General features: G+C 44.3%; 1 protein-coding gene across 19 annotated transcripts in view; it reads right to left on the bottom strand.

Moving 5' to 3' along the window:
* The window catches only part of BLTP1 (bridge-like lipid transfer protein family member 1), a 454,074-nt gene that overhangs the window by 68,957 nt on the left and 371,283 nt on the right, over positions 1 to 13,834 (bottom strand). For 12 of the 19 annotated variants that reach the window (XM_077476843.1, XM_077476844.1, XM_077476848.1 and 9 more), the window contains 4 exons: positions 13,732 to 13,791; positions 13,372 to 13,598; positions 1,166 to 1,363; positions 830 to 960 (listed from right to left, as the gene is read on the bottom strand). In XM_077476843.1, the coding sequence (XP_077332969.1) occupies positions 830 to 960; positions 1,166 to 1,363; positions 13,372 to 13,598; positions 13,732 to 13,791 (616 nt within the window). The remainder of the gene's footprint in view (positions 1 to 829; positions 961 to 1,165; positions 1,364 to 13,371; positions 13,599 to 13,731; positions 13,792 to 13,834) is intronic. The other 7 variants (XM_077476853.1, XM_077476858.1, XM_077476855.1 and 4 more) reach the window with 1 other exon arrangement.

The raw sequence follows: 13,834 nt of genomic DNA, 5'->3' as shown, positions 1-13,834 counted from the left end.
TCACAATCTGGGGTCAAATTAGTTATTCTGTTTGGAAAAAAAGACAAGTTCATCTAGTTCAACCAACAGAGAAAAAACAATTGCACAAAAGACCATTCATTTGTTGCTAAGTTTCTGGATTGTGCGAACACACTAGAGCAGTGGCAGGAGTCCCATGTAAATATGAGAAAATACATACAACAGCATACAAGCTAGAGGCCTTAAAGTGGAAGCTCACCCTAAAATTAAAATCTCTAAATCTACTTGCATCAACAACTAAGACATACCGATCTAACCCTGCAAAGCAAAAATCGCTACACGTACCTTTTCTGAAACCACTCCAGTCTCCAGCAGCGGAAGCTCTGTGCAGGAGACAGCCGACAACAGTTGGGAAATGCCTGGGAAGGGACATCACCCATAGAGTTACTATGGGGCTTCCGTTGTCAGCTGCCTCTTCTGCATCCATCTACTTAGAGAAGCCACCGCTGATAGCTCAGTGTGGGACCGGGCTGGACCGGAGCGGCTTCAGAAAGGGTATGTATAGTGATTGCTTCTTTACAGGGTTAGATAGGCTAATCTTAGATTGTGCAAGTAGATTTTGAGAATTTTGTTTTAGCCTGAACTTCTACTTTAACATGCTATGTGAGCGCATGTTCTCCAAGCTGTAACCTTTGACTTATTGTGCTTACTACCCAGTTCCTGTGCATACCATAGGACATAATACACATGTGCAACAGTCACAGCAATAGCTAGGGAATAACTAAAGAACTTCAGGAATCTGCTTTTGCATGAACACATTTGATATATTTTTCAGATCTACCAAAACTCTATTCCTGTAAAAGTTGCTTACTTAAGATCATCAATAACTTTGGCTTGTTCATTGAGTTCTCGTATATCAACCAAGCGTTTCACGAATTTCCTTCCTCTTGGATCAACACTCTGGCTTCCAAGCTGCCCAGTTCGTCTATGGTCAACAGTATCCTAGGAAAATATAATTTGTTACATACCAATATTTCATAACACGAGGCTATATTAACTCCATCAACTGCAACCAATCTCCCTGTGAGTTAGGCATGCAATAATCATAGATTTAGTACAGATTTCATTCCTTTTACAATTCACCCAATTAAATGATGTGGGTTGATTGGAAGATCATTTTTATTGTACTTTATTTTTTTTTACATACATTTGCCCATGAGCGAGACCTGCTTGCGCTTGTGTGTGTACTGACAGGACCAGAGTCAGATATTTCTGAACCAGAGAGATAATCTGCAGGGACTGAGTAACGTTGACGTTTGTGGTTCAGGCCAAGTAGGTGATTTACAAGTCGCTGACCAAGGGTAAGCTTGTGGCTTTCTCCATTTATAAAAACTGCTTCTGAATTCTGGACAGTAAACATTATGGTTAGTTCTCTGACAATCCAGTAATATGCTAAATTGAAGAAGCAGCTACCTTGCAAAGTTTAGAAGAAAGTAACAAAGGAAAATGAGCAAAGATAAACATTATGAAAGGAGAGCATAGAGGGCGTACTCTAAACAAAGTCTTTAGTGGCTCTCCTAAGGGTCACATTTTAGTCACACAACAGTAAGTTTACCTCCTGGCTTACGCACAAAAAACCCTCTAGTTAATGATCTCTTCCATATTTCTAAAACTTGTAATGAGCACCTGATCAAGACTGGCAACAACAATGGGTGTATAAAAAAAAAGTATACTAATTAGCTTAGTGAAAGTGCATCCACATTAATTCTGTGCAAATAGAGCAAAAAAACAAATGTTATAAAGCTAGTTTCTGTGCTGTTAAAATTGAAAATATTGCATTTGGCCACTAGGTGGCATCAAGCATCATTGGAAATTCCTATAATTCTTAGCACCATCTAATGACCAAATGTAGCATTTTCTGTTTTAAATGACTGAAAGACTTTTGCCCAGAACAGGAAATAGCATTTTCTTTTTCCCTATTTCTAAAACTTGTAATGAGCACCTGATCATGACTGGCAACAACAATGGGTGTAAAAAAAAAAAAAAAAGTATACTAATTAGCTTAGTGAAAGTGAATCTACATTCATTCTGTGTAAAAAGAGCAAAAAGGCAAATGATATGAAGCTAGTTCTTTTGCTGTTAAAATTGAAGGTATTGCATTTGGCCACTAGGTAGCATCAAGCATCGTCGGAAATTCCTATAATTCTTAGCACCCTCTAATGACCAAATGTAGTATTTTCTGTTTTAAATCAGTGAAAGACCTTTGCCCAGAACAGGAAATAGCATTTTTTTTTAACTTCAATATAAGAAGACCTTTGCCGCAACTTCTTGACTGAACTGGTTGTGGACCACATTCCTGATATATAGAGTAAAAGATAGGTTCCTCGGGTCGGGCCACAAACAGTTTTATAGAAAAAGTATATACATGTATTGCACATTGATGCCATTTACAATATAAAAACGGGAATAAAAGCAACAAACACATATATTGGGAACAGAAATGGAAACAGCTGCAGAGAAAGCCCAGAACTTGATGGACAGACAGACAACAGCCAGCGCGTTTCGAAAAAAACTAAATGTAGATATTCTTCAGGGACAAAGGGCTTGTGGGTTCCAAATCTGTAGCTCATATCTATGATAACAGAATACATATCATCAGAGGTATATATGGATGCACAATATGCATAAAAACACATACATACATTTTAAAGCTAAAGCAATAAAAACACAGCTGAGCACAAATGTTAATGTTCCACCCGTACAGAAAGAAAGCATAGCTCAAAAATGAAGAGAGAGCTATGTCCTTCAGAGCAGCACACAGACATCAGACCAGGGAGATGACGACAGCCAATGATCCACATAGGATGAACTAGTCCCACTACACAGTTTATGGGATATCTCTATAAATAAATAGACCAACCAATTAGTTTGGATAGAATAGCCCGAACAATGTGTACACAAAGTAATGTTCATAAACAATAAATGAACAGAAGCTAGAGATCCAACAACCACAAACACATACTGACCGTGAATTTAGAGGAGAAATATAATACTTCTTCCCCCTAAACTGATTGATGGGGGGTGGAGTCTGGGTCTTGGATCCAACCGTCCAGATCATCATAGGTTTGAAATGGTTATACAAATCAACCTGCTAGCTGTATGGGCCTTACTGATCTAGAAAGTAGCCACAGGGTAAGATTGTTAGCTAGATATTTTGTACCTTATGGCTGTGATGGAATAGTGTGGCTGTTTGTGTCTGCCAGGTGGAAGAGGGGCTAACTGGAGGGACTAAGCTCTGTATATGTGTGGTGAAAGGTAATGAATAATTGCAGACACCTGGGTCATAATTACCTGACCCCATATTGTCTGCACTACCCAGACCAGACACTCCAGGTCTGCCTCGTATGTAGATTAGCACACTCTGAACGGCGCCTCGCTCTGACATCATCAAATGGTGCCAGAATGAGTGCCAGATCACATGCTAAATCGTTGGCTAGGAAGTGAACTATAATTTGTATAAAAGGGGTGCTATAACAACCAGCGGGCATAGAAATGTGACGTGATCACATGGCGCAGCACAGTACGATGGCACAATGTCACACGTCCTCCGCTGTTGAGTACAAGTGAAAGGCTAGCTTCTCCTTCTGCATTTTTTTATCCTTTTTGATCAAAATCTGTCAATTAAAGTTATCCAGGTGCTCAGCTAGCTCTTTGTCTAGCTGAGCATATGCAGAGTGCATGCTGGGATAAGCTAGCCTTTCAGGAGGGCAAAGCTTATTATTGGAGTCCTATACTTCGGGTCAAAAAGAACTTTCAGCCAAATTGTTCTATACGATCTAAAAATGTGGATTCTTATTTTTCAGATGCTTCATCTTTGTCATCTGCTTCCTCCTACAACTCTTCTAGGATGAAGAAATGCAATAAAACTAAAAGAAATTTGCAAGAGAAATCTTCCAAAAAACTAATCACAGAGCCATACTGGTGACTCTAATAATCATGTCGTGTCAGGTAACTCTGTGGGTGATGGTGCTCTTTCTTCTACTTCCTACACGATGGGTGCATCCTGTGCCACTACCCCTACAGGTATTCCAAATATTTCATGTAAATTGTCCCTATCCTCCACTTCCACTCAGGGGATTTTTTTAGTTCCAGGGCAGGAACAGGTTCCAACTCCCCACTCAGCACAGTTGCAATATAAACTCAAGAGCCTTTCTGCTAAAGCAACAAGACTATTTTAATGTTGTTAATTTATCCAAATATCCTCTCACTGACATAGAGACAATCATTCTGAGTAGGGGCTTGAGATCTGTCCCAATGAAGATATAGAAAAGTTTGAGGTGATTAAAGTGGGATTCCACTGCAGTTTTTTTTTTTTTTACCTGTGTCACTGTTGGGCGATTCCTACGGTGTCTTTGCAGCCACGATCTGCGTCTTTTTAACCCCCGGCGTGACGATTTCATTGCTAAGGAAAACTTTTAAAAAAGCAGTCCGGCAGTTTCCATTTTCACTGTGGGCGTTTGAAGCCCACAGGCATTTACTTCCTGGATGCAATGACACTGAGCTCCCAGCATCCACTGCTCCATCTCGCACATGCTCATTGAGTGTCCTCTTTGTTTTCCTTCCTTTTGCCTCATGTGCTATAGTGGTAATGGCTGATAGAGCTGCCTGCCCACTTTCAAAATGGCAATTTCGGCTTGACTGTGTCCCCCACGGATTCCTGGGAAATAGCTAAAAAAGTTCCCAGGGACCATTGCGAAGCCGATAAACACGCCTACTCCCACGGGAGGAGAGCCCGGAAATCAGCATAAACATCAAAAATAAAAGGTAAATACTGCATATTATTTTATTTCAATGGTCATAACTGCATCTATGTTCCAAAGCCATTTGAATAAGATGAACTTGCAATTTTCTGTACAAAACCGCTTTAAGGACATCCAACTGTTTGCCAGAAAAAATATTCTTAAACAGCTATATGATAAAAATAGAAAAGTAGGAACACAACTAAGACCTCAGGAAATTAAAGCTATAGATAACCTTATCTCTCTACTTGAGGATAATGATCCCCATCCGGATCTTATTGATTGGATAGATATAGAACATCTGTTACAGAAACTAGATCAACCATCATCGCCTACCCCTCAAAATGTCTCTGTTAAAAACAAAAAGAAGTCTGAGGCCGCGTACACACGGGCGGACTGTTCGCCCAACCTTGTCCGCTGAACAGTGTTTGGGCGGACAGTCCGCCCGTGTGTGGGCTTTCAGCGGACAGTTTCAGCGGACAGTTGGACGGACAAAGTCTTTCGGAAATTCCGAAAAACTGTCCGCTGAAACTGTGTTTGAGCGAACAGTCCGCCCGTGTGTAGGCCACTTTCGAAATGAGCAAACTGTTCCCGCTCGGAAAGTCCGCCCATTTCGAGCGCGTGTACAGGTAGGCGGGGCCCGCGAAGGAGACGTCGCGGGCTCCGCCGCCTGGAATGGGCTTAAAGGGGAACCCCAACGCCGAAAAAAATCGGCGTGGGGGTTCCCCCAAAGTCCACACCAGACCCTTGTCCGAGCACGCTACCCGGCCGGCCAGGAAAGGGGGCGAGCGAGCGCGCCCCCCCTCCTGAGCCGTACCAGGCCGCGTGCCCTCAACATGGGGGGTGCCTTGGGGAAGGGGGGGCCGCGCGGCCCCCCCACCCCAAAGCACCTTGTCCCCATGTTGATGAGGACAAGGGCCTCTTCCCGACAACCCTGGCCGTTGGTTGTCGGGGTCTGCGGGCGGGGGGCTTATCGGAATCCGGGAACCCCCTTTAATAAGGGGGCCCCCGGATACCGGCCCCCCACCCTATGTGAATGAGTATGGGGTACAATGTACCCCTACCCATTCACCTGTGAAATAAAGTACAAAAAAAAACACAACACAGGGAAAAAATATTTTATTGCACAGCTCCGGGGGTCTTCCGTCTTCGGGGGTCTTCTCGCCGGACTCCTCCGCTATCTTCGTGTAGCTCTTTTACTAGCGGAGGAGCCCGGCTTTCTTCCTCCCCGCCGCCGGCCTCTTCTCCCGACTTCGGGGGTCTTGTCCCCCTCTTCGGTTCTTCTGCTGGGCCACCGCGCCTTCTTATAGCTCTTTTACAGGCGGTGGCCCGGTCTTCTGTCGCCGCTGCCTTCCGTTCTTCTGTCGCCGCCTTCGGTTCTTCTGTCGCCGCCTTCGGTTCTTCTGCCGGGCCACCGCGCCTTCTTGTAGCTCTTTTACAGGCGGTGGCCCGGTCTTCTGTCGCCGCTGTCGCCGCCGCCGCCTTCCGTTCTTGTTCTTCTTCTTCTTCTCCTGGAGATGTTGACTCGACGAGCTCTCCGGCCGGAATGCCAGGGACACGCTCCGCTGCCACTTATATAGTGACAATGGGGCGGTGTCACATGGTATATGTCACATGGGTTGGTCACATGGTGACCCCGCCCCCTTACGATGTCATAGTCCCCATGTGACATCAACCCATGTGACCAACCCATGTGACATATACCATGTGACACCGCCCCATTGTCACTATATAAGTGGCAGCGGAGCGTGTCCCTGGCATTCCGGCCGGAGAGCTCGTCGAGTCAACATCTCCAGGAGAAGAAGAAGAAGAACAAGAAGAACAAGAACGGAAGGCGGCGGCGGCGGCGGCGGCGACAGCGGCGACAGAAGACCGGGCCACCGCCTGTAAAAGAGCTACAAGAAGGCGCGGTGGCCCGGCAGAAGAACCGAAGGCGGCGACAGAAGAACCGAAGGCGGCGACAGAAGAACGGAAGGCAGCGGCGACAGAAGACCGGGCCACCGCCTGTAAAAGAGCTATAAGAAGGCGCGGTGGCCCGGCAGAAGAACCGAAGAGGGGGACAAGACCCCCGAAGTCGGGAGAAGAGGCCGGCGGCGGGGAGGAAGAAAGCCGGGCTCCTCCGCTAGTAAAAGAGCTACACGAAGATAGCGGAGGAGTCCGGCGAGAAGACCCCCGAAGACGGAAGACCCCCGGAGCTGTGCAATAAAATATTTTTTCCCTGTGTTGTGTTTTTTTTTTGTACTTTATTTCACAGGTGAATGGGTAGGGGTACATTGTACCCCATACTCATTCACATAGGGTGGGGGGCCCCCCGCCCGCAGACCCCGACAACCAACGGCCAGGGTTGTCGGGAAGAGGCCCTTGTCCTCATCAACATGGGGACAAGGTGCTTTGGGGTGGGGGGGCCGCGCGGCCCCCCCTTCCCCAAGGCACCCCCCATGTTGAGGGCACGCGGCCTGGTACGGCTCAGGAGGGGGGGCGCGCTCGCTCGCCCCCCTTTCCTGGCCGGCCGGGTAGCGTGCTCGGACAAGGGTCTGGTGTGGACTTTGGGGGAACCCCCACGCCGATTTTTTTCGGCGTTGGGGTTCCCCTTTAAGCCCATTCCAGGCGGCGGAGCCCGCGACGTCTCCTTCGCGGGCCCCGCCTACCTGTACACGCGCTCGAAATGGGCGGACTTGGCTCCGCCTTACGTGGGCGAGTCCGTTCATTTCAAAAGTTGAGCGAACTGTTTGGCAAACAGTTCGCTGAAACAGTCCGCTCGTGTGTGGGCAAGTCCGCTCATGCAAATTTTGAGCGGACTGTTTGCCGAAACTGTTTGACGAACAAGGTTGGGCGAACAGTCCGCGTGTGTGTACGCGGCCTGACAGGTTTCCAGCACTTGGCCTTAATGCCAGTGTTCTAGAATTTGTTAGACTGACCACCAACAAAATAACAAACCTGAAAATCAAATGTGATATTGTTTCCAATCTTTTGATTTAGGAACAAGATGTATAACATGATCTTTCCACGATCACTGTGAAGCCCTCCAACATAACGATCAGTACATTCAGATCTGTATGAAAATACTAAATAAATCCTGGTACACACATGTTACGTCAACTAAAATTGATAAGCTCCAGAAGGAATTTTATCAACTTGTTGATTCATGGTTTTACCACAGCCTCTTATCTAAGGACAAGTGGGAATTTGTTTGCATCCCCTTCCCCCGCACACCCACCTTTTATTCACTTCCCAAAATTGCACAAAGGTCTGTCACATCCATCAGGACGCCCCATTATCTCCGGCAATAGCTCTCTGATGGAGAATCTTAGCAAACTCATCGATGGCTACCTGCGACCTCATGTCTTGGGCATTCCGAGCTACATCAAAGACACAATTCATTTAATCCAGCATATAGATGGACTTCAGATTTCATGTGATTCGAATATGGTAGCCATCAATGTAGAAGGTTTGTACAGCTCAGTCCCACATGACAAGGGATTGGCCTGTATCAGAAGAATCCTGTCGGAAAAAAGCAGGTTTGAACACAAGTTCAAATAATTTTCTCATTGAGGCCTTAGAATTCATCTTGTGCCTGAATTATTTTGTTTTCAATGATTCCCACCACCTCCAGGTACAGGGCGTGTCCACGGGGAATTGTTGTGCCCCATCCTACTCCAATCTATACCTGGGGGAGTGGGAACGGATGGCCAATACATGGGGCGATCTAGCTCCCTTTTTGGACAATGTTCTATTGTGGTTCCAATATATTGACGACATCTTGCTTATTTGGAGTGGCCCTGATGAGATGTTGCAGACTTTTGTACAACACCTTAATAGCACACCTTTAAACTAACCTTCACCATGTCATCTAACAATAATATGATCAAATTCTTACATATACACAAGGATGAAAATGGGCTGCAATTCAGCAGCCTACATAGGAAACCGACGGCTGGTAATGGCATTCTTCATGCCACCAGCTTTCACCCAGATAATCTCATCAAATCGATCCCTTTTGGTCAATATTTTCGCATCAGACACAACTGCTCGGATGAGGTCAGTTTTTTGGAGGGAAGTAGACGAATTGAGGCTCAGACTCCATGCTTGTGGTTACTCCCAGAAATGCCTTAAGAAGGTTTCTAAAAAAAGCAAACTCTAAAACGAGGCGGGAACTATTGTATGAAACAAGGAATCGCAGGGCTGACGGTGACCAGTTACAGATCATTACTCGGTTTTCGAGCCAACAAGAACGGTTCAAAGACATCGTGCAGAAATACTGGCATGTTCTGGCACTGGATCCCATAGTTGGACCATAATGCCAGAACGCCCAACATTTACTTTCCACAGATATTGGTCTCTATGTTATAAGTTGGTATCCAGTGAGTTTAAGGGGGTTCCTAAGGACCCATGCAACAGGTTGGACACTTTTAAATGTGGCTGTTGCTGCTTTGCCAATACATGGATGTTACTACTCACAAAATACTCATAAAATCCTTCCAAAGTGAAATTTACTCCAAAGCATTTTGCAAACTGTAAGACATAAGGGGTTTTGTACCTCCTACAGTGCGAATGTACCTGCTTCTATGTAGGTAAAACTAAGATTGAATTTTGGCATAGAGCATACCGTCACATTTTAAGTATGCAATCTTGTAACCCGGACTTACCATGTCCTGTATTTCCACTGTGGAATTTTTCCACACATTAAATTTTAAATATTGGATAGGGTGCACCCTGGAATGAGAGGGGGAGACTAGAACAAAATTATGCTACAAAAGCGATAGATATACAAGTTGAAAGCATATTTCCCTGGACTCAATGAGACAATCTCCTTCAAGCGTTTTTGGGAGGGTTTCGTCTCTGGGGGTCCAGAACACCATTCATTTTTGGTGGTGTATCAATGGTGGCCTGGTCCCCTCACCCCTAACCCCTACCCCTAACTACCCATGTTATATGTCTGACAAATTGTGTCGTCATGCTGCTTTGGGTTTGATCTTGATTCCATGCATGGTGTCCCAAGTTTGACTCGCTCAAGTGTACAGCATGATTAATATATCATACCTATGCCTATGTAGATTGTCTGTACCCAGCATGCTCACTTACATTGTGTTAATGTATGGGATAGAGTGTTACCCACTTTACTGGCCATATTGGCTGTCTGGACTTACGGTCCACAGTTTCTTTCTGACTTTAATGTTAGGGGTGATCTCGCATCCTCCTGAATATAATTTTCTTTTTCTCTTTTTTCCATTTTTCTTTTTTCTTTCTCAGTGTTTTTGATTCCGTCACAGCTGCACACACCACTAGTAGGGGCTTGACCTGATTATAGACGTCTGAGCCAATCTCTGTAACCTTGACATTCTGTTCTGGGTGCCTATATTTATCTATTTTTTTTTTTTTTTTTGCTATGCCTCTGGGTCCCCTGGCTGCTATGGTGCTGTGTAATGCACAGATTGCCAGCTCTCTTGGTGGCGGAGGACATATGGCATTGCGTCGTCTTACTGAGCACCACCATGTCATGACAACACGTCTGGCTCCACTGGTTGCTATGGAGCCATCTAAGATACAAACTATGAGTGTACTCAACAGCAGAAAACGTGTTACGCCATCGTACTGCACAGCACCATGTGATCACGTCACGTTTCCACGTGCTCTGGTTGTTATAGCGCCCCTTATATACAAATTATAGTTCACATCCTAGCCAACAATTTAGCATGTAATCTGGCACTCGCTCTTGCGCCATTTGATCAGAGGGAGGCGCCGTTCAGAGTGTGCTAATTTACATATGAGGCAGACCTGGATTGTCTGGTCTGGGTAGTGCAGACAATATCGGGTCAGGTAATTATGACCCAGGTGTCTGCAATTATTCATTACATTTCATCACATATATAAAGAGCTTAATCCCTCCAGTTAGCCCCTCTTCCACCTGGCAGACACAAACAGCCGCACTATTTCATCACAGCCATAAGGTAAGCCCTTTGTGAGGTTTAGGCGACTTGGCTAGCCATTTTGATATATTCAACTTGTAGGGTGCTGTACCGCAAATTTAATGGAGCCATCTGGCACAATATATCTAGCTAACAATCTTCCTCTGTGGTTACTTTCTAGATCAATAAGGCCCGTCCAGCTATCAGGTTGACTTGTATAACCATTTCTAACCTATGATGATCTGGATGGTTGGATCCAAGACCCAGACTCCACTCCCTATCAACCGAATGCGTGTTTAGGGGGAAGAAGTATTATATTTCTCCTCTAAATTCACGGTCAATATAGGTATATGTTTACGGTTGTTGGATCTCTAGCCTCTGTTCATTTATTGTTTATGAACATTACCTTGTGTACAAAAAGTTCTGGATATTCTATCCAAGCTAATTGGTTGATCTATTTATAGAGATCCCATAAACTGTGTAGTGGGACTACTTCGTCCTATGTGGATCATTGGCTGGCGTCATCTCCCTGGTCTGATGCCTGTGCGCTGCCCTGACGGAAATAGCTCCCTTTTCATTTTTGAGTTATGATTTCTTTCTGCACGGGTGGAGCATTAAAATTTGGGGTCAGTATGCTCTCAGCTGTGTTTTTATTGCTTTAGCTTTATCTCAGGTCACCTGAGTCCAGGTGACCTATGCACCCCGTGTGGGTCTGGAGTGTACCGCAAGGCAGTGGACCCTACGAATGACTGCTGCAGATGGAGCTTTGGGTGGTTCAGGAAAGCAGGTACTCTGGAGCACCAACACAGATCACACTGGGAGCTAAAGCATGAGATTTCCTAGGGTGCGGAATCTAAAAGCCAGCGGGTGTTCACCAGGGCCCCTGATGGTGGGGATGGACTTTCTGCTGGTCGCGGCCCCCAGGGTTTACCAGCTCACGCTCACAGTAGAGTAAAGGAAGGTAGAGAGGAAGCAGCAGACTGTGACAACAAAGGATAGTCCAGGAACACGCCAAAGGTCGGGATATGAAGCAGACGAGGACAGTCAAGAACAGGCCAAGGTCGGTAAACAGGATCAGACGTAGGACACAGAGCAATGAGCACAGGCAAGCCAAAACACACAATATTGATCAGCAGAGCTGGCTTGCAGTGCACAGGTTAATATAGAGTTCCCTGATAGCGGCTGGGGTGGAGCCATGCTTTGAGGAGAGATTACTTAAGCAGCCAGGTGAGAGTGGCTGGCCTCTTAATCTGAGGACATGGAGAGGTAAGCTGACAAACATTACTGCATAACCATGACACTTTAAAACGCATGTATGTTTTTATGCATATTGTGGGTCCATATATACCTCTGATGATATGCATTCTGTTATCATAGATATAAGCTATAGATTTGGAACCCGCAAGCCCGTTGTCCCTGAAGATCTGCATTTTGTTTTTTTCAAAACGTATTGAACGTTCTGTCTGTCCGAAAAGTTCTGGGCTTTGTCCGCAGTTGTTTCCATTTCTGTTCACAATATATGTTTGTTGCTTTTATTGCCATTTCTATGTTGTGATTGGCATTAATATGCAATACATTTATATACTTTTTCTACAAAACTGTTTGTGGTCCGTTTAAAGTCCCAACCTGAGGAACCTATCTTTTACTCGGTTTTTATTTCATACTCAAAGAACGAAAGTACATGCACTTTCACCAGGCAAACTGATATGCGCTGTTTTTTTTTTTTTAATATAAATACATACCTAAAAGTAAATAAAAATATTTATTGAAAAAATTTACTCACAGCTTGTAAAATGCCAGTAACTGAGAAATAACTGTGAAACGAATTAAGGTGCCAGTCTGTTCAATGTACAGTAAGTGTTAGCAAGCTTTATTAAGAAGCCAGAGAACATCTGCTTCTAAACAGCACAACAGAAAAGGCTAATGTAAGCCAGCTGTATCTGTTTAGTCAGATTGGCCAACTGGTTTCTGAGATTTCTCACTCAGCTTTCAGAGATTCACAAATTTAATCTATCCCTAAAAACTACATTATCCTGCTTGTGTATAAATTAAACAAGCGCATGCCTATACGCTGCCTACAATAAAGAGGACAGAAAAGGATTTTCATCTAAATTGTACACACTTATGTTAGGCGTCCAGGGTCATATGGCAAAATTCTCTTTGCTGTGGATTTTCTTCTATAAGCCTAAGTGCAAATTTAATTCCCGAGTTCCAAACCTATTATCAATACATAGCAAGAATACATATACCAATACAGATAAACTATCATGAACAGTGGCACATCCGTGCGAGATTTACATTGTCAGATTTAAAATGATGTAGCATCCATGCCATTGCCTAAAGACTGAAAACTATATTACTTCCAATTGGTTCATAGAATCTAGTGTTAAATAATAAGTAGGTCATGTATCTAAAAGATTAGGTATCGTATTAGAACAGACAGTAAGCAGAGTACAAAAATATTTCTGGAGGCATTACTGGTTTAACAAGAGCTAGATTTCCTAAGTAACCGCCATATAGCTTGAGGTAGAAATGTCAAAAAGGAAGAAGAGTTGTATCTAGCCACCAGCATTTCATACCCACTTGCATATCATGGTTAGCCTCTTCTCCCTATAGACAATCAAATGCATACTATGTGCATTAGCCTGAAGTGAAATAAAAAAATCAGGACAAACACAATAATGGCAAATGGTTGTATGGGAACATACTGCATGGACTGTAGGAGACATGCTGTCAACTTCATCTTCATCTGAGAGATCAGCCATGATTACAGAGTTCAGATCTGCAATATCATCTATGTCCTCTTCTCCAGTCAGTGTGGTCAGAGTATTGCCAAGGGCATTAAGCCTTTTTCCGATGTTTGGATCCATATGCACATCAATGCCACACATCTTCCACAATACATTGAGGGTCCATGTGCCAGCACTGTTGCTTTCTAGTGTTGAATAAATAAACAGATATGAATATGAGTGTGTGCTCCTTTAGAAACTCAGTACAAGAATGCACAAACTAAACTGCATTCTCACAAATCCTCGAAGTTATTATAGGAATTGCTATTTTGATCGTACCTGCCGAAGCCTGCCCTGTTGTCCGAGAACACACTTCATACGTTCCATCTGGCACAACACCTACAAAAGCAAGAATATTTAACTTTTAATAAGTTAATAGGAT

The sequence above is a fragment of the Lithobates pipiens genome, unplaced genomic scaffold, assembly GCF_037356315.1.
Source record: "Lithobates pipiens isolate NorthernLeopardFrog02 unplaced genomic scaffold, aLitPip1_a1.2 Scaffold_13, whole genome shotgun sequence".
In the NCBI taxonomy this organism is placed as follows: domain Eukaryota; kingdom Metazoa; phylum Chordata; class Amphibia; order Anura; family Ranidae; genus Lithobates; species Lithobates pipiens.
This window is presented reverse-complemented; position numbering and strand designations above follow the sequence as displayed.